At 46.0% G+C, this 27,338-nt stretch overlaps 1 protein-coding gene across 1 annotated transcript in view; it reads right to left on the bottom strand.

Moving 5' to 3' along the window:
• Positions 1–25,896, bottom strand: part of PRKAR2A (protein kinase cAMP-dependent type II regulatory subunit alpha) — a 141,081-nt gene extending 115,185 nt beyond the window's left edge. Inside the window, exon 1 of the mRNA XM_056861515.1 lies at positions 25,635–25,896. Within this exon, the coding sequence (XP_056717493.1) occupies positions 25,635–25,893 (259 nt within the window). The 5' untranslated portion in view covers positions 25,894–25,896. The remainder of the gene's footprint in view (positions 1–25,634) is intronic.
• Between the last annotated feature and the right edge of the window lie 1,442 nt (positions 25,897–27,338).

Raw genomic sequence — 27,338 nt, 5'->3', positions numbered from 1 at the left:
CCCCACAGGCTGAATGGGAGCGTCATTGTTTTGATGGACGAAAGAATTTGTCGTTCCTTTCTCCCTGGAAGTTGGTAAAGCGTGAGGGTTTGGAAAAGCGCCCCCCCCCCTCCGAAAGGAACCCCTGGAGGAGCTCCACTGACTTCTTCTTTGTTCTGGTCTGTACCTAGACAGGGTGTGGGAGGTATGAAAGGAACCCTGGGAGGAAAAGCTTTTTTGTTCTTTACTGAAGACCTTGGGTAAGACCTTCTTCTTATCCTTGGTTTCGACCAATATCTCTTCCTGCTTTTCCCCGAAAAGCTTCTTTCCCTGAAAGGGGAACCCCATTAAAACTGTTTTGGATCTGTGTTGTACTTGCCAAGGGCGGTTCCATAATGCCCTTCTAGCCGCCGCCGTGGTTGCCATGACTCTAGCCGCGAAGGCCATCGTGTCTAAGGAGGAGTCTGCTAGAAAGGACACGGCTTTTAGAATCCTAGAGGCCCCCTCCAAGGCATTCCTGTCGTCCTCTGGGATAAGTTGACTCAGTTTTCTGGTCCAGACTATTGCCGCACGAGAGACAAGGGCTGAAGTGATGGAAGCTTGGATGGCCCAGGCTGCTGCATCGTGGGACTTTTTGCAAGCCAAGTCGGCTTTTCGGCCCTGGCCCTCCTCTGTGATTAGGTCAGAGGTATGGAGAGCACTGACTGCGGGTTCCACTAGGGGGACCTTGAATAAATCAGCAGAGTTACTGGCTATGTTATAAAGCTTCTTAACCACTGCTGGAGGTTGGCGAGAAGCCAGGGGTTTATCCCACTCTGCATTGATAAGGGTTAAGAAATAATCAGGGACAGGGGCTACATGTGGAGTAGCGTGGTGCATATGGAAGAACTCTTTGGCCCCTAACTGCTTCTCTTGAGGCTGGGAGTCAGAAGCTGCATTTAAGTCAAGGGGCTAAATAATCTGAGTTGCTTTTCCTCGGTAGCGAGGTCCTCTCCTTCGGAGGAGAACTCGCCTTCTTCCCTCTCATCGTCAGAAGAGGCAGGGGGAAAAGTGACTGTGGTGGTGGCTGATTTGGTCGGAGGAGACTTAAGGGCTGCTTTGGTAAGCCACTGGCTCCCTCCCTCCCTTTGGGGTGGTTGGGCACTGGGGCCCTCCCCCGGGTCGCTAACAGAGAGTTCGGAGGAGTCACGGATGGAGGAGGTAGGGGAGGTGAGCTGCACCGCTCTGATGCCTTCTGCAAAGGTCTCCTTAATTAGGGGCGAGAGTTCCGCCTTAAGGGACAGCAGTCCCGTCGCCTCTATGGCGGCTAGGAGAGGGAGCGCGTTACCCTCCGAGGAGGGAGTCGGCGCCTTACCGGCTGGAGGGTTCTCCGAGGTTGCGGCGTGTGGCGCAGCTGGAGCCATCAGGTTCTCCGGCCTCATCACCATGGAGGAGAGCCTGCGCAGCGCCGCCGCAGCAAGAGAGCGGGGGACAGTAGTTGCGCAAGCTCTTCTGTTACTTTTAACATGAGCCGCATCGGTTCCTTTCCTTTTAATGGAACCGTCTCCCCGCTTCTTCTTGCTCTTCCCCTTAGAACCACCGGAGTGGCTGCCAGGGTTTTTTTTTGTTGGACTTGCTGGGCTGGGACAAGCAAGCTGGGGTCCAAATCTTCCTGTGCGATAAAGGCGTCAGGAGGAGAGTCTGCCATTTTGATTTGGCGGAAAAGCCAAAAACCTGACTAAAAAGGCCTATACTGTGCAGCAGGAAGACAGAAAAAGAAACAGTACAGATTAGAAAATAGACCTCTAAGAGGAGGAAGAAAGAAAATTTTAGAAAAGTAGACTTCTAAGAAGAATTAGTAGAGAGCTGCTGATAGAGCCTGCTCTCCCGATGCGAGGCAGGAAAGAACTGGAAATGAGGGGGCGTTTCCTCAGAGACAGGAAGTCAAAGTTTTAGTCCTGCCTCCCAGAAGCAAGAGGAACGGAAACACCCACTTTACAGATGACCTCCTCTTCCAGAGCGAGAATGCTGTTCTTCACATCATGAACATTAGTATTCAGAAATTATCCACAATTTTCCTTATAAGAACCTTGTCACAGCCACTGTCTCACAGGACTGAGTATTAATGCTAGATATACATTCTTGGTTATTGCTTGGAAGGCTTTGTGTTCTTATAAAGTCCAGCTGAAAAACTGAGAGCATCCAGATTGAAAATTAAATACCCAATAACCGGGAGCAGGTTTCTGATCCCTTCTGTATCTACTACACTGCTTATCAGCAACCTTAGTACTGGCGAGAAGTCGATTTCACATTAAGAGAGTGTTTCCAAAGCAAAAAAGCCTATATAAGGAGACTGATGCAATGACCCAATACCGTACCCTCCATATTTATCTAAATGATATTTTCAGAGGACAGGTTCAGCTTTCAGAAAATTAAATGCTGCCCTACAGCGGAAATCCATTAGTAATTTCTGAATCTCTTATTACAGAGCTTAACAGAGAAAAACAGTGGCTGGGATCCAAAGATCCCCACATGCAAGCAGAATGCTCTATTCCACGGCCAGGAGATTGCTGATTTTCCATTCTACCAGCAGCCTCCTTGTGCCGGTCTTAACGCTGGTATCAAAGTCCGACAGCAGCTTTTCAGTGGAGCGTGAGGGGCTGCAGTAGGAAAGGAGGTTCAGACAAGCCACGCTGCATGCAGAACACAGTTCAACGAATCCTGGGTGAATACCTTTCAAGATGCACTGATGACCTAGGTAACACAATGGGTCTGTTCTGTTAATAAACCTTAAGAATAATGTCCCAGTGACTTTTCAAAGTTAAAGCCCTAAGGCTTCTGCCAGTTGCTTATTTCTACAGTTTATGCTGTTTAGCTTGGAAAGAAGGTGGTTAAGGGGAGACATGATAGAGGTCTATAAAATTATGGTCAAAACATGGTTTGGAGAGAGTGGACAGGGAGAAGTTTTTCTCCCTCTCTCATAATACTAGAATGCGGGGTCATCTGCTGGAGCTGGAGGGTGAGAGATTCAAAACAGATAAAAGGAAGTATTTCATTACACAACACATTGTTAAATTGTGGAACTCCCTGCCCCAGGATGTGGTGATGGCTGCCAACCTGGAAGGCTTTAAGAGGGGAGTGGACATCTTTGTGGAGGAGAGGGCTATTAATGGCAACTAGTAAAATTAGATACTAGTCATGTTGCATACCTATTATCTTCAGGATAAGAGCAGCATGCCTATCATATTAGGTGCTGTGAAACACAGGCAGGATAATGCTGCTGCAGTCGTCTTGTTCGTGGGCTTCCCAGAGGCACCTGGTTGGCCACTGCGTGAACAGGCTGCTGGACTTGATGGACCCTGGTCTGATCCAGCATGGCCTTTCTTATGTTCTTAAGTCTGTTCCAATGAACAGAACTGGCTCGACAATGCCAATGTGTTGCAGAATATGTACTGCAAGGCACCCTGCAAAAACGATATAATGACAGAAAGGTATGCGAGATTACTCTGACGAAGGTTAAACTGATGATCAACAAGGATTTCCCAGAATAGCTACAGTACATGCCGCCTAACGCTGGCACAATAATTACCTACTTTAGTGGAAGACAGACACTGAACAGGTTAAAGAGTGTAAGACAACATAATTTCTCCTTTGTCTATATTCAAAATGTTATGTTCAAGTTCAATACGAACACCTACAATACACGTGCCCCTCACTTAACAGAGACTGGGAACGTAGCTGATGTAGCCATTCATATTTTAATCACTTGCCATGAGCCCTTAGAAGAGAAGTTGCTAAAACAGTCCGTGCAGTTTTATGTATTACACCAGGGGTGGGGAACCTTTTTTCTGCCAAGGGCCATTTGGATATTTAGAACATCATCCGCGGGCCATACAAAATTATCAACTTAAAAATTAGCCTGCTATATTTGGTCAAACATTCAGCCAAGAGGCATGACCGGAGACAGCTCCGAGTATCTGCCATGAAGAGCGACTCGCTTTTGAGCTCTGCCTTTCCCAGCTGGGCCTGAGAGATTCAGGCAGGGCAGCAAACACAAGACTCAGTTTGTTGGAAAGTCCTAGCAGCTCCATAGCTAACGACTCTTCTTCAAGGGGGGAAAAAGGTTCCCTTTCTCAGCAAGACAAACTCACATCCGCCTTGAATAGAGGCTATTCCTGTCCGCGGGAGGGGGCGGATCACTAGTCTTAGATCCTTCTGAGCTAGAGATCTGCCAGGACCCACAAAGGGCCAGACCAAATGATTTCGCGGGCCTTATACGGCCCCCGGGCCTGACGTTCCCCATCCCTGTATTACACACTACTGCAATGCCTTTGACATTACCATATATTAACAAGATTCTTTTCTTTGGTATAAATAAAAATACTGACCTAGATCTGGAGACAGGCTTGTGGGAGATTTGCATACACAATGGGGCTTTTATATACCTTTCGCCTGGAACCATCTCCCTGCATCACACTGCAAGTTACTTTTTAAACATACCAAGTATTGCTGGTAAGTTCCCCACTTTCTTTAAAAATTACTCTGCAGGCTCAGCCAATCATACAGCCAAAGGCAGCTTAAGGTAGGACTAAAAGGGATGGCATACCAATAATAATAAGAAGAGTATGCTGACTTTCTCTACCACTTAAGGGAGACTCAAACCAGCTTACAATCACCTTCCCCTCCCCACAACAGACACCCTGGGAGGTGGGTGAGGCTGAGAGAATGGGACTTGCCCAAGGTCACCCAGCTGGCTTTGTGTGTAGGAGTGGGAAAACAAATCCAGTTCACCAGATTAGCCTCTGCCGCTCATGTGGAGGAGTAGGGAATCAAACCCGGTTCTCCAGATCAGAGTCCACCACTCCAAACCACGCTCTTAATCACTACACCACCAAATTAATCCAATGCACCAGCTAAACAGCTTAGAAAAACTAAAACGAACTGGGGGCGGGGGGACTCCTTCCACATTCCAAATATCCTCTGAATCATCCTCAAACTCCATCTCAAATCTCATGAGGTTGAGAGTGACGGCAAAAGCCACACTTGTTTACAGGCGAAAAGAATTCTAAGTAACCCAAATTGTGTCTAATAGCTATCTCTGCGCAAGAGGAAAGAGTGACTTTCTCTAAGGTAAAGATGAGCAAAAGCAGTCTTCAAGAATTCTTCTGTATGGCATGTCTCTTGCTTCTGTGCGATATAACAATCACAACCTGTTTATGAGCTGCTGAAGAAGTAGCTTTAATCTACTGGTCCCCAGTGCAGCATCAGCCAGCAGACTGCCTAACAGGGCAATGCCCAGGATGAGACCCTCGCACTCTCCCCAAAGGAAAAGAAGGCTTATTCCACTTCTTGGAACATCAGGCTAGTGGCTACAATGAAGTGGCCCCAATGAAGATGAAAGGATCTGTAAGTTATTATACTGATGCATTCCAGAGAAGCAGGTTTGTCTGAAAACTCAAGCTTTGGCTCTAGCAAGCCAGGTGGAATAAGCAGACAAATAAAGGCAGCTTAACTCAAGAAATGCCCTGACCTGGATGGCCCAGGCTAGCCTGATCTCGTCAGATCTCAGAAGCTAAGCCGGGTCAGCCCTGGTTAGTATTTGGATGGGAGACCATCAAAGAATACCAGAGTTGCTGTGCAGAGGAAGGCACTGGCAAACCACCTCTGTTAGTCTCTTGCCATGAAAACCCCAAGAGGGGTCGCCATAAATCAGCTGCAACTTGACGGCACTTTACACACACACACACACAACTCAAGAAATTCAACTGAAGGAAAGTTCTAAAACTGGCATATTTTATCTCAGCTACTGTTGTATAAAGGAGCCCCGTGGCGCAGAGTGGTAAGCTGCAGTACTGCAGTCCAAGCTCTGCTCACGGCCTGAGTTTGATCCCAACGGGAGTTGGTTTCAGGTAGCCGGCTCAAGGTTGACTCAGCCTTCCATCCTTCCAAGGTTGGTGAAATGAGTGCCCAGCTTGCTGGGGGTAAAGTGTAGATGACTGGGGAAGGCACTGGCAAACTACCCCATAAACAAAGGCTGCCTAGGAAATGTCAGGATGTGATGTCACCCCATGGGTCAGGAATGACCCAGTGCTTGCACAGGGGACCTTTACCTTTTTACTTTTTACTGTTGTATAAGAAGACAAAAGTAATGACTTACAGGAGAATTACACAACTTTAAGTCTGACTGTCAAGCTTCTCTCCCCTCTCTGCATTTTGTCTTTGCTCAAGGATTGTTTATCTAACTGTTGCATTCCTCTCCAGGCTTTGATGCCCGTGAGAGCCTGGCACCATTAGCCTGGGGTTGCCATGTCAACCTGTATTATCTGATGTGACCTGTATGACCACTATTCCTCCATATATTCTGCTGTATGTCCTTGCCCCCCCATTCCTGCCTTTTTACTTCTGCAAGCTCTGAATACCTGTATGTTTTCCAATAAAGTCAACTTTCTTTTGGATTGCCTGTCTGTGAATGTTGCTTTAAGGAGTACTACGGGGACAAGTGCTTACACTGACAATGAGGAAATTGAAATTGTTGAAGACTTTCTATTCCTTGGCTCCATCATCAACCAGAAGGGAGACTGCAGCCAAGAAATCAGAAGGAGATTGAGACCTGGGAAGGGCAGCCATGAAGGAGCTAGAAAAGATTCTTAAGTGTAAGGATCTGTCACTGTCACTGGCCACCACGATCAAGTTAATTCATGCCATCGTATTCCCTATTACTATGTATGGGTGTGAAAGCTGGACAATGAAGAAAGCTCATAGGAAGAAAGTAGATTCCTTTGAAATGAGGTGTTGGAGGAGAGTGTTACGGATACCGTGAACTGCCAAAAAAACCAATCAGTGGGTTATAGATCAAATCAAGCCTGAACTGACCCTAGAAGCTAAAATGACTAAACTGAGGCTATCATACTTTGGTCACATTATGAGAAGACAAGAGTCACTGAAAAAGACAGTCATGCTAGGAAAAGTTGAGGGCAGCAGGAAAAGAGGAAGACCCAAAAAGAGATAGATTGACTCTATAAAGGAAGCCACAGCCCTCAATTTGCAAGATCTGAGCAAGGCTGTCAAAGATAGGACATTTTAGATGACATTGATTCATAGGGTCGCCATGAGTCGTAGGTGACTTGATGGCACTAGCACAACCCTATGCAGAGTTACTCCAGTCTAAACCTATTGATTTTGACAGGCTTAAACTGCAGTAGCTCTGCCAAGAATTTACACTGTAAGAATCTACAGAAGTAACCCAAATAATATCTTCATTTTATATCAAAAGAAGATGCCATCACAACATTATATAACTACACTAAAATTAAGAAATTTTAGACCACTGTGTGAGCTTACTAATTATCACACAGTATAAATTTCAGAAGAAGAGATCTAATATAGGAATTTTAAAAACAGCTTCCACTTACAATGCAATCACCTAAGAAAAATGTGTGTACACATGTGAACATGGATATTCATTCTATTGGGTTGGATCCCATGGAAAATTTCACAGAGCTCTTGTGCAAGTAGATATACTCTGCTCTGGTTAGACAAGCTGGAACGTGTCCAGAGGAGGGCAACAAAGATGGTGAGGGGTCTGGAGACCAAGTCCCATATGAGGAAAGGTTGAAGGAGCTGGGTCTGTTTAGCCTGAAGAGGAGAAGACTGAGAGGGGATATGATAACCATCTTCAAGTACTTGAAGGGCTGTCATACAGAGGAGGGTGCCTAGTCGTTTTCTGTTGCCCCAGAAGGTCGGACCAGAACCAACAGGTTGAAATTAAATCAACAGAGTTTCCGTCTAAACATTAGGAAGAACTTTCTAACAGTTAGAGCGGTTCCTCAATGGAAAAGGCTTCCTCGGGAGGTGGTAAGTGCTCCTTCCCTGGAGGTTTTTAAGCAGAGGCTAAATGGCCATCTGTCAGCAATGCTGATTCTGTGACTAGGCAGAAGATGAGAGGGAGGGCATCTTGGCCATCTTCTGGGCATGGAGTAGGGGTCACTGGGGCTGTGGGGAGAGGCAGTTGTGAATTTCCTGCATTGTGCAGGGGGTTGGACTAGATGACCCTGGTGGTCACTTCCAGCTCTATGATTCTAAGGAGGTCACCTCGAGTAGCCCTTGCACTAAGACCGCTTTCCTGTATCCAATCTTGCATTTCCACTAGCACAAGACCTAGTAGAGGGTATATTTCAGCATCCTTAAATAACGACCCTCTGATCAAATCATACTGCATTTCCGAACTGGGCTGCTATGGCTGCATCAAATGAATAGTGTTTCGCCTTTTGATTTTTGTGTACGGCAACACGGACAACTTTCGCACAAACAGAACTACATTAAGAGGAGCTTCTCCTCCACTGCTGCGTGATGGGATCCAACTTTTTTTGTGTGTGTGGCCAGCTAAGGAAGAACATGGCAGAAGTTTGCAAAATGATGAACAACATGGAAACAAGATAATATTTTCTGTCAGAATATTTGGTACTGGAGAAAGCTCCCCACAAAGACAAATAATTGCCATATGGAATTCACGGCCACAAGATGTCACTAATTTAGCTGACTTTACAGATAGGGCTTAGACAACTCTTTTAGAATAGATCGACAAGTGATAAGCTAAAAATGGAACTATGGTAAGAGGAAATACAGCTCTGACCACCAGATGCTAGATACAAATCACAGAGGGCTGTTATCTCCATCACGTCCTGCTTGTTGTGAACTTTCTGCAGCATCTGGCTGGCTACTGCTGAAGGTATAAGGCTTAGTTTGACCTTACAAGACAATTTCTTGACACCTCTTCAAAGAGGTAGCGCCATCTGACAGCCACGATCAGGGCACCATTATTGTTTCTTACTATTTAAGGTTTTGGTTATTCCTATGGCGTTTATTATTTTAATTGTAATTTTATGCTGTTAGCCACCCTGAGCCTGGCTTTAGTTGGGAATGGGGGGAGAGAGAGAAAGAGAGACTCACTTGAGATGTAAATATCCCTGTGCCATTTGAAGATAGTTAACATCAACATATCTGTCTACAAGACTGCCAGCCTGTTGACCCACACAGTGGATCTGCTAATATATCCTGAAGAAATTGTTATTTACTCTACTTATGTGGATAATGCTATTGTTCTCCCACCCTTGAGATGCTGCTAAACAGCTGCTCTGACTTGCATACAGACAATTTAAGACTTAGTTGACTGGTGTCAAACAGGTGACTAAATTTACATTTTCCCAGCAGAACGAAGAAGTCTTCAGCTGACGCCAATTATTTCTTGGTGATTAAGAGACTCTGTATTTTAGCAAGACAGCATATTACCTTGCATAAAGCACTGAGGTTAGTTGTTCCAATGAAGATTAGAGGTTAGGGCAAAATTCAGACTTGTAAAAACAGCTTGGTACTTTGTATGCTTGAGGAATCCATTATACACCAGGATTTTTAAAAAGTATTTAGAAAGATTAATGCTATTATCAAGTCTGGGCCAACAAAATGTCACAAAATTGAGTTCACAAGATTAAACCCCAATTTTATACATGTCCACATAAACAATTCTCTCATGCCCATCTTAACTTCCTGCTGCAACCCTCCATGATAAAGCAGTGATCAGAATCCAGAAAATATCAGAAGGGAGAAAAGAGGGTTCACCAACCAAGACAAGATGAAGGGGCCCTCATAATTCACTGTCTACTTGACATGAGGCAAAAATTATATACATCACTAAATACAGTCCAAAATGTCCCCCAATATACTACAAGGAGGTTTATGACACAGAAGGCTAAAATGGAGCCTTGGATACTCACCGTGAAGGCTCCTTCTCTCCCGAGGCAAAGGGCATCTTCAGCTGTGGGTGTTTTCCCGCTCTTTCCAGGAGGCAGGACCAAACTTTACTTCCTGTCTCCTTGGCGGGAAGACCACTCTTGATCCTCAGTTACAGGCTTGCCCAGCTACTTAAAAAGGTGTAAACACATTAAACTGGGAACACTGTACAAACAAGGTAAGGTTAGGAAACAGGAACCAACGTGCATTATACGTAACGTAAAACCTGACTGAACCTGTAAGGTTGGCAGGTAAACTACTACTATGACAGGTAAATTGAGGTGATAACAGTTAAACTGAGATGATTGCGAGTCCTGGTCCTCCTGTTGTTCGTTTGGGCAAAATGCCCTTCGCTTCGGGAGACAAGGAGCCTTCAAGGTGAGTATCCAAGGCTCCATTCTCCTCCGAGGCAAGGGCATCTTCAGCTGTGGGACTTCCAAGAGCTCCCTAACTGGGTGGGTTAGTTCCCTTCATCCACGACATGTTGGAGAACCCTGCGCCCAAATGCCGCCTGTGCTGAAGACCAGGTATTAATTTTGTAGTGCTTAACGAAGGTATTAACGGAGGACCAGGTGGCAACTCGACAGATCTCCTCGACTGGAGCCTGTCTGTTAAATGCTGCCGATGTAGCTGAGCTATGTAATGAGTGAGCGGTAATACCGCCAGGGACCGGAACCTTGGAGCCTTTATAACACTCCACTATACACTGCCTCAGGGTGTAGCTCATGGAGGCTGTCGACATTCTTAACACCTTGTTGGGGTTGGAGATATTGATGAACATAGAGTCTGATTTTCTGAACTCTGCCATTCTGGTGATGAAAATTTGAAAAGCCCGTCTAAGATCCAATGAGTGCCAGGTTCTCTCAGTTGGGCATGATGGTTTTGGACAAAACGAAGGCAAAGATATTTCTTGGGATCTGTGGAAGGTAGAATTCACCTTCGGTAGAAAGGTAGGGTCCGGTCTTAAGACCAATTTCTCCTTGTGGAATACGCAAAGACCTTTGTTGATTGACAGTGCCCGTAGCTATGAAACGCAGCGAGCTGAGGTGATTTCAGACAAGAATAGGACCTTCATGCGAAGGAACCTTAAAGGTACCGTTCTCAGAGGCTCGAAGGGTTCTGAGGTAAGGGCCTTTAGAACTAGATTAAGTTTCCATGTGGGGAAACGGTGTACCGTAGATGGTCTGATTTGAGTGACCCTTTTTAGGAAGGCGATGATGTCTCGATGTTGCGAGGTAGGAACACCTTCCGAGAAGGGAATGATCATGGATGTGGCCGCCACTTGGCATCTGAGAGTGGATGCAGACAACTTCAAGCGTACTCCCTCCTGGAGGAACTCTAAGATCTTGTTGACTCCTGGGTTGAGGGGGTCCACTTTTTTCCTGCGAGACCATTGTACAAAGGCCTTCCATGATGCGGTATAGATGCAACTAGTAGCCGGCTTGCGCACCTCCAGGATGGTGCTCGCTACCTCCTCTGAATAGCCGCAGTCTAGGAGTCTCCTCCGTTCAAGACCCAGATGGTCAAACAGTACCACTGGGGGTTCGGATGGATTAGTGGACCCTGCTGTAGCATGGTCCCGGTGATTGGTATTTTCCATGGATCCTGAATTGACAGTCTGCGCAATGTGGTAAACCATGGTCTGCGGGGCCAGAACGGGGCTACTACCAGGACTTTGGCCTTCTCTTGTTGGATCTTGCAAAGTACTCTGGGGAGGATGGGTAGTGGCGGGAAGGCGTACAGTAACTCCTGGGGCCAGGGGTTTAGAAGAGCGTCTGCACCCTCTGCCTGTGGATGGAAGTACCTTGTGAAAAAGCGTGGTACCTTGTGGTTGGTGGCTGACGCGAATAAATCGACTGCTGGGACTCCAAATTTGCATGTGATGGTCTGGAAGGTCTGTTGATCCAGGGCCCATTCGCCTTCCTCTAAGGTCTGGCGGCTTAGCCAGTCCACCTGGATGTTTAAAACTTCCCTGATGTGTTCCGCCCTCAGCGAGGTCACATTGAGCTGTTCCCACCGAAAGATCCGTGAGGCCTCCAGATGAAGGGCAGACGATCTGGTGCCGCCCTGCTTGTTTAGGTAAGCCTCGGTCATCATATTGTCGGATCTCACTAGCACGTGATGGCGCCGGAGGTCTGCGGTAAACGACAGAAGAGCAAGCCTCACCACACGGAGCTCCAGAAGATTGATGTGGAGCCTCTTCTCCTGCGTAGACCAGAGGCCCTGGGCTACTTTCCCATTGAAGGTGGTTCCCCAGCCTTCGAGGCTTGCATCCGTGAATAATTGCAGAGGGTCCTCGTGAATATACTGTTGACTCTTCCCAAGGTTCAGGGGACCGGCCCACCAACGTAGGCTGTGTTTTACTCTGTCACCTGAATTAACCTGTCCCTTTTGTGGGTAATGTCTCTCTGAAAGGGACGGAGGAGCCACTGTAGTGGTCTTGAGTGAAACCTTGCCCAAGAGACTAGGGCAATACAGGACACCATGAGTCCCATGAGCTTTGTCAGGGACATAAGGCGAGATTTCCTGCTTTGTATTGTGGAATTCGCTAGGGCGACTATTTTCCCGATCCCTTCTTGGGGTAGGGAGAGGGAGTTCTCTAGGGAATTTATTCGGACTCCCAGGTGTGTAACAATCTGGGAGGGTCCCAGAGAGCTCTTTTCTAAGTTCAGCAGATAGCCGTGCTCCCGCAATAGCTCAATTACTCTTGCAGTGTGCGACAGGGACTGTTCCCGTGATTGGGCACAGATAAGGATATCGTCCAGGTACAGATGTACCTGGATCGACTCCTGTCTGAGAACTGCTATGATGGTAACCAACACCTTTGAAAAGACTCGGGGGGGGTGATGATAGTCCAAAAGGGAGGACCCTGAATTGGTAGTGCTCCTGTGAATAAGCAAAGCAGAAGAACTGCCTGTGTAGAGTATGTATCGGTATATGCAGATAGGCCTCCTTGAGGTCCACTGCCGTCATAAAGGTTCCAGGGAGGAGGGATTCCACGATGGAACGCAGAGTTTCCATTCAGAAGTGTTTTTTCTGCATCCTTCGGTTGACGTATTTTAAGTCGAGGATGGCCCTCCAGTCCCCATTTCTTTTGGGGACCGTGAAAAATGTGGAGTAGACTCCCTGGAATCTTTCCAACGGTGGTACAGGTTCTATTGCGGCCAACTGTAGGAGGTGTAGGATGGCCTGGTGGGTTCTGGAGTGTTTTTCTCTCCTTGAGGAAGTGGGGAAGGCACAAATTGGTCCAGTGGTAGGGAAACAAATTCCAGAAGGCATCTCCTGGATATTATTTGAGAAACCCAATTGTCCGGATTGGACTCCTCCCACCTGTTTGTGAAAGCCTGCAACCTTCCCCCCAACTGTAGTGACTGGGCACTGGGCTTTGAGAACTTGTCTGGCTTGTCCGACCTGGGCTGTTGGCCCTGTCTGTTGAACTTTCCGCCTTTGCAGAAGGGTCGGCTGTTAGTATTCAAGGTACCCTTTCTGAAATCAGCCCTATATCTAAAGGGTGTTTTGGGGAGCCGAAAGGACTGATATGAGGCTGAGCGACTATCCTTTCGTAGCTGTCTGGGCATGACATGCTTCTTGTCTCTAGTCTCCACTAGAATTTTGGCGAGCTTATCCCCAAATAATCTCCCCTCCTGGATGGGGTAGGCCATCAGGGTTGTTTTGGCTTTGAAATCGGTTGGCCAGGCCCTCAGCCATAGGGTTCTTCTTGCCGAGGTAACTGATGCCATGGATTTTGCAGTGAAGGATATAGAATCCAGGGAGGCATCCACCATCAAGGTGGTGGCTTTGAGAACCCTTTCCAGGCCTGCGGAAACCCTACGGTTCTTCTCTGGTACCAGCTGGATAAGCTTCTTAACCCAGAGGTAAGAGGCTCTGGCGAAAATGGAAATAGTGGCGCTAGACTGGATTGCCAGTGCGGCAGCCTCATGAGCCTTCCTAGTTAGGGACAATTGATCCCTTATGGAACCCACTCCATCCTCTGGTAACAGGCCAGGGGTCTGCAGGTCAATTATCGGGCCTCCACTAATGGCACCTTAAGAAGATCCATGGCATGGGGTGCTAAGGTATAGAGTTTCTTAACGCCAGTGGGGATTTGTTTGCCTGAGGCCGGGTTTTCCCACTCCTCTCTGACTGCCCTTAAAAAGAACTCAAGAAAGGGAACGGAATTACTTTGGGTTTGCTTCCTAGGGAAGCATTCCTTAACCCCTTGCTTGCACTTTGGAGCAGGCTTGCACTTTGGAGCAGCCGCTTCCTGTTCCTCATTAAGGTCCAAGGCCAAGAGTGCCTTGGCCAGTAAACTCTGGAAATCATCCCCATTAAACAGCCTGGGCTGTTGCTCATCTGAAGGAATGAGCCCCTCATCAGAGTCAAATTTGCCCTATTTGCGTTCATCTGGATCGGACTCCTGCTCAGAAGAGAGGGGTTCATCTTGTACCATGGTAGTATGAACTGTGGCTTTCTTGGCTGCCTTGGTGGGCCATTGACTGGTAGAGGCTCTAGGGGATATAGGTCCCTGCAGTTCCGCGCTAAGGGACTGGGAGGAGGAGGAAGCTGGCGAGGTTTCATGTACCGCCCAAAAAAGGGGGGGAGCCTCATTTGAAAGGAGTGAAATGCCTGCCACTGCCTCTGGAGGGCCAAATTGACTAGGTTGTTGGCCTCCACGCTAGAATAAGAGTGCCCGCCCGCTGTGTCTAAGGAAGAGGGGGGGATGCCATCTCCCACCTGGGGCAATCCTACCGGTACTTCTCCGGCATTCGAAGTCTGCGCGATGGCCGCATGCTGAACCGGAATTGCCCTTTCGGGAGGCACCAAGTAGGTGGGTCTGAAGGTTCCGGCTCTCGGGAAGGTGAAGAATTTGGAACGTTTTTTCTTTTTGTGTGCTGCCCCCCCTTCTGTGCTTTAAAGGTATATCCACCCAAGCGTTGGCACCAAATACTCTCAAATGCTTCAAGGATGGATTCCTGTTATACAAAACTGTATAGGGGGTGTTATCAATGCTAGAAGTCCACAGTCTATTAATGAGGTAATTAGAAACCTTAATTGCCTCTGCCCAGAACCTAAACTTTAGATTAGCATCCTCCAGCAGAGATTGCATCATGGATTTTAAATATCCCATCCATCTCTCTGCAATTCCATTTTCCTGGGGGCCACAAGGGTTAGCAAGTCTGTGCTGAATCCCTTTGCTCTCTAACCACTGGGTCAACTCATGAGAAAGAAATTCTCCACCACGATCCAATTGGAGACTGGCAACTGGCAAACCTAGCTGTCTTTCCACCCTGTTCACCCAGTACTTGATTGTTTTACAAGCTTCACTCTTGTGCTTGAGCAGATAAACCCAGCCAAACCTTGTGTGGTCATCAACCAGAACCAGAGCCCATCTGTTTTTTGACACACTCTCTTGGAAGGGGCCACATACATCTAAATGAACGATTTGTAAGGGTCTGTCTGTCACCCTCTGGCTGACTTTGGCCATGGGACTCCTTCTGCTTTTTACTGATTTACACACAGTACAATCAAGGAAAGTATTACATTTGTTTAGCTTCACCTCCTTTTCCCCTAGCAAACTCAGGGTCTTCTGTATTGTTGAAAAGGAGGCGTGGCCTAAACGCCGATGTAATAAATGCACACAATCTGGATGAGGATTTACATTTAAAGCTCCCACTGTGCTTGTGGCTTCCCCAGCCCCTGCGCACAACATAAACATCCTGCTTTAATTCCCCTCAACAGCATGTCTCCCTCTTTGCTTATCTGGCAGGAGTTCCCTTTAAACTGCACAGAAAAACCAGCCCTTGTCAAAGCAGACACACTCAGCAAATTATTCTCCAGGAGAGGTACGAAGCACATTCTGGAACGTATGGCTTAATTCTAGAAAGTTTAGGCTGCCCTCACACTGTATACTTTATCTTCATCTGAGACAGTTTTCCCTCTTAATTCCAGGTGCCGAAACAATTCAGCCAGTGACCTCAAATGTTCCGAGGCAGGAATGTGAGGTGATTTATGAGTCCTGTATAGCCTCCTCATTAGTGCAAGTATAGTTCCAGCCGAGTCCCTGCGATAAACGGCTTGTAGAGCCTCCCACGCTCCTTTCGCAGAGGTTTTGCTGGCAACTTATACAAGCTGGCTATCCCCCACAGTCAAAATTATATTGGCAAGCGCTTTCTTATCTTTCTCCTGCTCCTCCTCATCATCAGCAGGGGCTTGCACCACAACATCCCATAAACCTTCACGTTTCAGGTAATGCTCAATTCTCACCGACAAAATGCTCCCACAGAACACTTAAATGCTGCTTGCTTTTGGTCCTGTCAATTCAGCTGGGGGTGGGGGGTCAGGTATGCATTTTTAGAGCTTGGAATATATCATGATATGTCTGGCATTAAACCTGTAAATTTTTCTGAAAACTTCAAAGCTAATTGTTTGGCACTGCCAATTATTGCGATTGCAACCAAATCCACAGCATGCATGACAACTATGAGTATTTGACTCTGTACTTGCTATTTAAAAAACAAACTAAATGTTTTTGGAAAATTTGTATACCAAGGCATTAAAAACATAAGAGGGAGACAATTCCCTGGTTTTGATAAACATCCTATACTTGAACAATATTTGGTAAGTCAATTGGACACTCTTAGATAATTCTGAAACAACCCATCAAATGCAATAACATTTCGCTGCTTAGGACACCACATCACAATTTTCATTTCTATCTTTCATTGGCCCTTTTATAAACACATTTATATCATAAAGAGATCTATGACGGTAATTCATTAAGGGCAGTGGTTCTCAAACAATGGGTCAGGAGTGGGTCCCAACCTTCTAGTAGATGGGTTACAAGGCCGAAAGGGAGAGGAAAGAATAGGGTCCCAACCTTCTAGTAGATGGGTTACAAGGCCGAAAGGGAGAGGAAAGAATAGGGTGAGCTGAGAGGTTCAATGGAAAATTTGGGTTTGCCCTACAGAACGCGCAAAATGGCTAGGGACTACAGCCTGTTTCTCAGTAACACTACACATTTATAAATCTGAAAATGAAATATAAATATAATGAAGTTAAATATAAATATAATGAAATATACGATTAACTGATGAGATTCCTATGTTTTATACTAAGAAGGGAGAAAGAAGCGTGCAGCAACAAGTAGACCCAAAAAGGCAAGTCAGGGAGTGACACTAAGCAAGGCTTCTCAGGAATCATAGAATCATACGAGTTGGAAGGGACCACCAGGGTCATCTAGTCCAACCCCCTGCACAATGCAGGAAATTCACAACTACCTCCCCCCACATCCCCAGCGACCCCTACTCCATGCCCAGAAGATGGCCAAGATGCCCTCCCTCTCATCATCTGCCAAAGGTCACAGAATCAGAATTGCTGACAGATGGCCATGCAGCCTCTGCTTAAAAACCTCCAGCAAAGGAGAGCTCACCACCTCCTGAGGAAGCCTGTTCCACTGATGAACTGCTCTAACTGTTAGAAAATTCTTCCTAATGTCTAGACGGAAACTCTTTTGATTTAATTTCAACCCACTGGTTCTGGTCCGACCTTCTTGGGCAACAGAAAACAACTCTGCACCATCCTCAATGTGACAGCCCTTCAAGTACTTGAAGATGGTTATCATATCACCTCTCAGTCTTCTCCTCTTCAGGCTAAACAGACCCAGCTCCTTCAATCTTTCCTGATAGGACTTGGTCTCCAGACCCCTCACCATCTTTGTTGCCCTCCTCTGGACTCATTCCAGCTTGTCTACAAGTAGCAATGGCTCCCAGGAAAAGTGCTCTTAGGGTTGCAATGTAAACTCAGAACTGGAACCCACTTTACAGCATTTGAAAAACTACTGATATAAAGTCAACTGAGAATGGAAACCTACCTGCAACTTCACCTGAATAAAAGTAAACTATGGGCTGGATCCCACCAACTTTCTACTGACGCAACAGATTGTTACACACCTTTCCCCGCCCCAAGCCCCTTTTGACGCTCCCAAAAACTTGCTGTAAATCAGCGGAACTGTGTGGACATAAAGCCACTGAGGAAAAAGGGCTTGCGGGGCCAAGTGGTAGTGGGCAAGATCACGCCTTTCCTCTCACACCTGCAGAAAACTCAGTGGATTCAATCAGCAATCACAGTTCTTTCTGTATCACTAAAGATCTAAACATAAAGACAAGATAACAGTTACAGCACTACAAACAGAAGAATAACATGTAACAGGAAAAAGCAAAATGCTTACTCAGGACAACTGAAAGCAATAAATCTATACCAAAAACAATCTATTTTTTTTCTAATCACTGTTGTATGCCACTCTTCTTCAAAGAAATTTAACATAGCCTGCAGCAGGATCCCCCCCTTTTAACACAATGACCCTCTGAGGTAGACTATGAAGAAACACCATGACTGCCTAAAGGCCACCCGGTATCCTTCATGGCTCACTGAGAGCTTGAACTGGAATTCTTTCACAGAAACCCATAACAGAAGAACCAGGTATTAATACTTATTCTCATCTTTCCCCAGCATAGGCCAAGTTCCCAGAACAGCAACACAACACATGCTCATCTCAGAAGCAAGCACTTGGAATTGCTTTCTTTAACATGTCCTAGAATGCTCAGGAAAGCTATTCAAAGCATCAGCTGCCCGCATGTTGGCCTATCTACCAGGCACAATTCAAGATATTATTCTTGACCTTTAAAGCCCTATATGACATTGGCATCGATATAGCTGAAGGACCACCTACTCCCTTATGAACCTACCCAACTTCTACAGACATCTTCCAAGGCCCTGCCTCAAGTGCCTCCACCTTCTGAGATTAGGCAGGCAGCAACCCAGGAGAAGGCCTCCTCAGTTGTGGCACCAAAACTCTCGAGCTCTCTCCCAATGGAGAAGCATCTGTCCCAATGGAGAAGCACAGATGCTCAGTGGTAGAGCATCTGCTGGGAATGCAGAGGGTCCCAGGTTCAATCCCTGGCATCTCCAGTTAAAGGGACTAGGCAAGTAAGTAATGTGATGTCTGCCTAAGTAATGTCTGCCTAAGACCCTGGAGAGCCGCTGCCAGTCTGAGTAGACAACACTGACTTTGATGGACCATGGGTCTGATTCAGTATAAGGAACCTTCATGTGCGTTTGTGTGTTCACCAGTGGGTACAGACTATTTGTTTCGTTTGGCATTCCCTCAATGATCCCTCCTTCCTGCCCAATGTTTTAACTGTTTTTTTATGTGTCTTTTATCTCTGGTTTTAATGATGTGTTCACTGTTGGCTTTGATGGTTTTTAAGAAGTGAGTTTTATGTTTTTTTAATATCTTAGCTGCCTTGGTGGCTCTTATGAGGGCAGAAAGGCAGGGTATAAATTCTGTAAAATAAATAAATAAAAATAAAGTAGGAACCCAGGTGAAGACATAATTTTAACCCCTAATCGAGACTTGCTAATTTGAGAAAGAAAAAGAGAGAGAAACCAAATGCAGGCAGGATAGTACAAGAAGCACACAAATCAATGCCTTGGACTGACTGAGAACACTTAATCTTACATCAGATGAGCAATTTATAGGGATATCCAATACATCATCCAAGCAGTATGTGATCAAAAAATATTGGATTAATTTGTCAAATTCTGGAATTTAACTCTCGGGGAATCACAAAATATGTCCTTGATTTATCCAGACTTCATAATGTAGATAACAGGCAATCCTGGTGTTTGCATTAAAACAAATATTTGGCATAATGAAATCATAGCATCCTTGTTGACAGCATGAATCATGCAGTGAAGATTTTAAATAATCTTTAGTAATACCCCTGCATACAACAGTAAATTCCAAGATGAAGTAAGCAGAGTTAACTTGTTCTCAGTCTTCAGAGGGGATGCCAGCAAGATAAAAACTATATTTCCGCTTGCTCAGGGATCTCTGAAGTTTTGCAGACACCATTTTTTCTCTCTAAGTACCTCCACAGCTACCTCCATTTCACCCAGCAGCTATAGGATATCTGATCTGTTGGATTGAGGGGAAGTCAGAGACAGCCAAATATGATGCCAGCTGGCTATTTATACAGGAAGTCAGAGCTCTGATTTTCCAGTGCAGTTTTAAATTTCGGTATATTGCAGCTCCCCATAAGAAGAATGCTTCCTGTGCTAAAGGACAGGCAACACCTGTTCAGTAAAACTTCAAGCAGTTTATCCCATGAGAATGCACTTCTCTCTCAAGGACAATTCTAAAACATGCAAGCTATTCTCGTGACATTGCCAAAGGGGAAAAAATACAACCTTAATTGCACTGTTGCTACAAAGTTATAATTTAAAAAAATCAAATGTACTTATTATGCAGGTTGTAGGGTGCTGTTTAAAACGTTTTCACTAAGCACAGAAACCCATGGCAGAAGAACCAGATATTAATATTTACACTCAGCTTTCCCCAGTACAGGTCAAGTTCCCAGAGCAGCAGAACAACGCCTGCTCATCTCAGAAGCAAGCACTTGGAATGGCTTTCTACAATGTACTCTAGAATGCCCAGGAAAGCAATTCAAAGCATCAGCTGCCCACATCCAATTATGATTACTTTAAAAACAAAGTACCCAAACACGGCTGGGCTGTATCATGATAAGCTGAACGGTTAATATGACAGGCAGCAGTTAATCCTGTCTATGGAACGCTGAGTTTTAATCTTTAACTTTAATAGATGATGGCAAACTGATCACAGGATAAGTCATTTCGCTAAGCCTAAAAACTATGCATCGACTACTCCAGGGAGAAGGTTTATTTATTTATTTTACTGACGAAGTAACTTTCTGCTACAGTTGTGCCCAAGGCAACGCACGATGAAAACAGACTAAGGAGATGTATACTCAGAATACTACATATGCATATTTTATAGGATGAGTAACCAGAACTATGCTGTGCCTTGATTAACAAGACACTCGTGGAAGGAAAAAGCAAGCAAAAGTCAGTGACAATTTTTTTCAGTAGTAACAACTGCTTACTTTGAAACTGGTTCTTCAATCGGTGTGACAAGTATATTTAAGCCATCAATTATTATCTAGTAAAGATCCCAACAGCAATCCTAAATCATCTCACAATTTCATCTCCATGTATTCTTTATGCACACTACCTGGACTGTGCTGCATAACTTAGCTACAAAGATGTTTGTTGTATTTTGCTCTTTACGGGGAACAGGAAAGGCTGCAAGAAGCACAGACATGCCTTAAAAACAGGCAAGGCTTCTAAGGCAACACATGATAAGAAGCCTCCCTTCTATTGCCAAAACATATCAAAATACACAAGCAGCCAGGTACTACAAGCAGAATAGAATTTCTTACAATTAATTTTGAGCACAGAATTTGTTTCCTTCACACAGTGAACCAAGGAACATCAAGATGATCTCAAGTTGCATCACAGGCAATGCGGGCAGCCTTTCTCCTACCCAACAAATTCCTGAGTTCACATCTGCAACATCTTCTGGATTAAACGTCCAAAAACTATGTAATGGAGTCAAACCTTTGTATGCATTGCCTACATTCTATATCATACAATGACAATATTTTCACCCTGATCTCTCAACTGCTTTAGATTTCCCCTTCAATAACCTAGATGTTTATGTTTATTATATCTCATATCCTGCAAGATTCTATGCCTGATCCACAAGTACACCAAACTTTACCCATGAAAGAACAGTACTGCCAAATACACTAGTAACATCTAACCCTCAGTAAGAATAGTATGGTGAACCCTCTTGCAAAGAAGCAATGGAGTTGTATTATTGCAATTACGGCACAGAACTAACCTTTGGCTGAAACACAAAATAATAAGTTCAAAAGTAGAGAATCCTATCTTGAAGAAATGAGGAGCAGAATGAAAGTGTAAAATTCACACCATGCTAGAAGTCTCTAAGCAGCAATGAAAGTGATCAATTTGGTCACTCACATTATTGCTCAGAAAGCTGTTAGGAGCTGTGAAGTTTACACTTTCATTTTGCTCATTCCTTCCAGATAGCATTCACCACTTTTGACCTTACAGTGTTAAATTTCATTTCTACGTATGCAGAAACAAGCAAGTCAAAATTAATCTCTGCTTATTTCAGCGCAAGCATTCATCGATACATTCTACATCAATACATAAGTGTATTTGACCTATATCAAATACACTTATATTCAAAATGACCTTTACCTAAAAGATCTATACTCAAAAGATGTACTGAAATCAGCATTTGCATGTTGATCAACCAGCACATTAGCCACTGAATCAGGAACACTGCTAACAAATAAATGTGACCATAAACATAATAACTCAATACAGACAAGAATCTTTGAAATACTGCACACCAGCTGCTGCTGTCAGCACTACCATGAACAGTCACTACACTTAAGCATCAGGGGAAAAACACCATTTCCTTTGAAAATTCAAATCAGGCTGTAACAATGCCATATGAGCAGCTACTGGGGAGCTACATATTTTGCTTTCTTCTCAAAGGCAACCCTTTCCAGAAAGCAAATTAAAGCTAAACACAGCGGATACAATTGCTTCTGCCATTATTTAATGTTTATTTACTGTATTTCAGAAGACTTTGGCAAAGCTTCACTTTACCACGGATGGTACTAAATACAGTACAGCACACAATAATATCACAGAACCTATTCTTGTTTATTGCCCTCACCCTGGATGGCCCAGGATAGCATGATCTCATCAGATCTCAGAATCTAAGTAGGGCCAGCCCTTGTTAGCAGTTGGATGGGAGACCACCCAGGAATACCAGGGTTGGTACACATGGGAAGACAAAGGCAAACCACCTCTGTTAGTCTCTTGCCTTGAAAACCCCATAAGGGGTTGCCAGAAGTCAGCTGCGACTTGACTGCACTTTACACACACATAAATGGTAAAGGTCCCCTGTGCAAGCACCGGGTCATTCCTGACCCATGGGGTGACGTCCCATCCCGACGTTTACTAGGCAGACTTTGTTTACGGGGTGGTTTGCCAGTGCCTTCCCCAGTCAACTTCCCTTTACCCCCAACAAGCTGGGTACTCATTTTACCAACCTCGGAAGGATAGAAGGCTGAGTCAACCTTGAACCAGCTACCTGGAAACCGACTTCCGTTGGGATCGAACTCAGGTTGTGAGCAGAGCTTGGACTGCAGTACAGCAGGTTACCACTCTGCGCCACGGGGCTCCTATTACACACACATACCCATTCTTATTTATTACTGCCCTATGAAGCCCATTAGAAGCTAAGGTGCTCAAATACTGGTTGTCTTTTTACTGCTACAATTGGACCAGAGAATGACGTCCTTTTCTTTATACCTGAGAAGCGACACACTTACTGTATCTCCATTCTCAAAGGGGGTTACCGCACTTGTATTCCCAGCAATGTATTAAGAGTTTGAAAACGTTATAAAAAATATTGTTCGCACTTTGTTTGGCCCCTTTAGCTGAGAAGACGTCTTCCAACCATTTATAAGCCATGGTATCCAAAAACCCTTTTAAAGCGATGTTTTTTATAACGTTTTCAAACTCTTAATACATCACTGGGAATACAAAGTGCGGTAACCCCCAAAGACTGAAGCAGCTAATAAATTCCAGAGAATTGCTGCTGAATTCATCTACCGTCATCTTTATTAAAGGACTGCAGAAGGGATGTGGGAAGTGAAAGCACAACCTGGACTTCCTGAAGAAATGCAAATGTATCATCTCCTGAGAGCTGACTCCTCAGCACTCATCTCGTGCTTCCTTCTTGGGCAGAGGGCAGGTCCTAATGACAATTCTTAAACAGAGATACTTTAAGCTGCTATGTAACCTCCCTGTTTCTCCTTCTCAGTTTAATTTAATCTCATTTTTTTTTAATGACAACACTGAGGGGGGGAAATCACACACTATCACAAGCCTCCAACATGAGAAGTGGTTGTGCATTTCCAGCATTGCTGCAGATTCTGGTAACACCTAATCAACTTCTCTATAGCTCAACTCAGAATTTGCCAAAGAACCCTACTATTCCATTAATCTCTGCAGTTCTGTTCTTCATATATATTTTTATATACACTCCTTGATATCATACAACACAACTGCTTTTGCTCACTTGTGTCTCCTCCTCGTTTCTCATCCTGGAACTGAACACACATGTAAGCTTGACAATTTGACACATCAGAATGACACGTCCCTTGAAAGGTCCCCTTTGTACTTGCATTTTAAGAAGAGTAGGTCAGGGAAGGAGTAGAGATGTCCCTTTCCTTGAAAACATGCATCCTTCTACTACATGTTCAGAGGGTGGCCAGGCTGCTAAACTGAGGATTTGTTCCTGCAACTCTAGTACATCACCTGTGCCCCAAAATGTGGGAAGAGAGCCTCTCATTTCCCAAGTCAGGGTCTGCTGCAACAGTTCCACCTCCTCCTATATCTAGAAAGAAATCACTACTCATTTGCTATGCTGCTCCAAGAACTAGGGGTTCAGTCTATGGCCAATTGTGCATGGGATGTTTTGCCTTAGATTTGCCGCTCTATAGATACATATTTTCCCCATCCAAATTCTCAAAACTCTGCACAGGGGCTTAGTTTTGAGGATTCAGATGGGGAAAATGCATCTAGAGAACGGCAAATCCAAGGCAAAACCTCTCAATCATCAATAGCCTATGCTCCCACCTTCCTCCACAAATGTATGCCACCGTAGAAGCTGGAGATTAGGAAGTCCTTACCATTACAAAGAAAGAGGTTCCCTTCATGCCACTCCTGCCACAAACGAACAGGGAAAGGAGTCTCTTTGAAAGTTCCTTCTATTTCAGCCACATTTCTACCCAATCCCCAAGAGTGTATGTTCACAAGTTGCCACTCCTTCCTTTTGCATATTAATCAATAATAAATCCATCAACACACACACACCCGTGCAAAAACAAGGGTTACAATCACCAGTCCACATACAAGTTCACATGTGCCTCCCCCGAGTAATGGCACCAAGAACCACCTAGTATGCACATAGGGACTCCACAACAACCAGCGTTTCATTCATAATTGTTCAACTGAGGGTGCCTGAGGAAAACCCCACACAAGCTACGATCAAGGGAGTGGAAAGGGATGGAATCACAAGCCTCTGAATGGGGGAGGAGAGAAAAGCCACATACAGAAAGATCGCCCATCCTCTGGATTAGCTTGTGGGCAGGGAAAGACGAGAACAGATCCATCCTCTTTCGTCACATACGCAAGCTCACACACCCTACTCCAAGCCCGCAAGAACCTCGTACACCTACACACACCCATGCAGTGGGTTATAAATCCCACTTACCATAGGGCAAAAACACATGGGAGGTTTTGCCTTGGATTTGCCACTCTCTAGATGCACATTTTCCCCGTCTGAATTCTCAAAACTCTGCATAGGGGCTTATTTTTGAGCGTGGAGAATTTAGCTGGGGGAAATGTGCATCTGGAGAGTGGCAAATCCAAGGCAAAACCTCCCATGCGTTTTCGCCCTAGGACATGCTCTGAAAGAAGAACAGGGGGGAATTAAACCCAGTTTTCCCCCCCCACACACACACACACACATAGCTTGACTATGAGGTAAGGTAAAGTACAACTAATCCCTGCTACCTGATTATAATTTCATTGATTGGCTTGATTTATACCCTGCCTTTCTAACACACCTTTAAAAAAAAAAAAAATACCTCCTGGCTACATGAGCCGATTAAGGCGAGGAAACCCTTATTTTCTGCCCAGTGTAATAATAATAGAAATAATAGTAATAATAGTGATAATAAATGCTATCAACCCCAATAATGAGAAGAATCTTCACGGAACAGTTTTGAGAGCCTAAATGCACCGGCCCCAAAGGAGGGCAAAGGGAGTCCCGGGGTGGGGGGGGGGGTAAGGAGGGACGGAGGGGGGGTACTTCCAAGACACATGAGGCCAGACCGTGCCCCCTCCCTCCCGCCACTCACGCTCAAAGTCGGAATCGGACTCCTCGTCGACCTCTTCCCTCCGCTCCTCCTCGCCGTTGGACTCCGTCTGCATCGGCTCCCCGTCGAAGGCGACCCCTTTAACCCTGCCCGTCTCGCGCAGCTGCTGGTCGCGGGCATCCCTCAGGCGGGCGAAGTACTCGGCGGCGAAGTTGAGCAGATCCGGCGGCCGGTGCCGCAGCACCTCCACCGTGTAGCCCTGCAGCAGCTCCGTCAGGCCCGGCGGGATCTCGATGCTCATCGTGCCGCCTCGCCCCCCCCCCACACCCCCCTTTGCCTCGGCTCGGCAGACCCGACCGCCGGGCGGGCGCGAGGACGGGCCCGGTGCTGCGGGGGCCTCCTTCGACGACCCCCCGCTCGCGCCAAGGAGAGCTGCGGGCTGACAGGGCTCGCGCCGCCGCCGCTCGCTCTCTCTCTCTCTCTCTCTCTGTCACACGCGGGGAAGAGAATGGGACGGAGGGCGAGGAGGGGGGAGGGGCCGCGATGGAAGCACAAGGCTCATCTGCGCAGGCCCGGCAGGAAGCAGCGGCGGCCGCCGCCGCCTAAGAAAAGGGGCGGGTGCGGGGGGGGACACTCGAGAGGCGTGAAGGGGAGAGTGGGCGGGGCGCCCGGCGTCACAATGAAGAACAAGAGGCGCGCGCGAGCGGCTTGGGCGAATGAGGCGGCGGCCGAGGGGGGCCTGCGCGTGCGCGGGAGAGGGCTTGGGAACCAATCCCTTCGGAGGGCTGGGCCAACGGTCGTGTGGCGCGTGGGTGGGGGGAGGGGAAAACGGGAGCCGGTTCTTTCGTGTTCAGGCTGCTTTAACTGCCCTTTCGAGCAGTCTGAGCTGAGGAGAACTTGGAAGTTTCCCGCTCGGGTGGTTTCAGGGACTATAACCCCTTCAAGCCTTGCCTTCGCCAGCTAAGAAAGTTACCAAAAGCCAACGCGACGAGGAGTCCGTTGTGTGGGTCGAGTGCCGTCAAGTCGCTTCTGGCTCATGGCGACCCTATGGATCAATGTCCTCCAAGACGTCCTAGCCTTAACAGCCATGCTCAGGTCTTGCAAATTGAGGGCCGTGGCTTCCTTCATTGAGTCAATCCATCTCTTGTTGGGCCTTCCTCTTTTCCTGCTGCCTTCAGCTTTTCCTGGCACGACTTGTCTTCTTCTCCAGTGACTCTTGTCCAAAGTACGACAACCTGAGTTTAGTCATTTGAGCTTCTAGGGTCAGTTCAGGCTTAATTTGATCTATAACTAATGCCCAGATATAAGGGCTGGTTTAGAACACTATTCATATGCACACACATGGAAGCTTTGGGAAGTTGGCATCCGGGAGCCATGAACCAACAAATCATGCTCTCTGTGCTTGGTACGGCCTTTCACCAGTAGAGAGCTCTGAATTACCTTCATCTTTAGGTATGTGGTTTCTAGTTACCGAGCTCACAAGACCTAGAACTTGCTTAGAGACAGCCTTCGGCCAATATCTATAGGTTATGCTAATTAGAGTGAAGTAGACACTTAATGCGCATTGGTGCTTTTGTGTATCAATCTGCTTGTCAGCAGCCATGGGCCTGCCCCATGCAAATGCATAAATGATACTGACTTTCCTTTGTTTCTCTGGTGAGTAACTGCATCTTATTTGTGGGTTTTTTCATCACCCAGGTCTGTGTTTAGCTAAATAAAGAACTGTTGCTCTTTTTAACCTCCTAG

This window comes from Euleptes europaea, chromosome 1 (assembly GCF_029931775.1).
Source record: "Euleptes europaea isolate rEulEur1 chromosome 1, rEulEur1.hap1, whole genome shotgun sequence".
Classification (NCBI taxonomy): Eukaryota; Metazoa; Chordata; class Lepidosauria; order Squamata; family Sphaerodactylidae; genus Euleptes; species Euleptes europaea.
The sequence above is the reverse complement of the archived record's forward strand: the minus strand, read 5'-3'. Positions and strand labels throughout refer to the sequence as shown.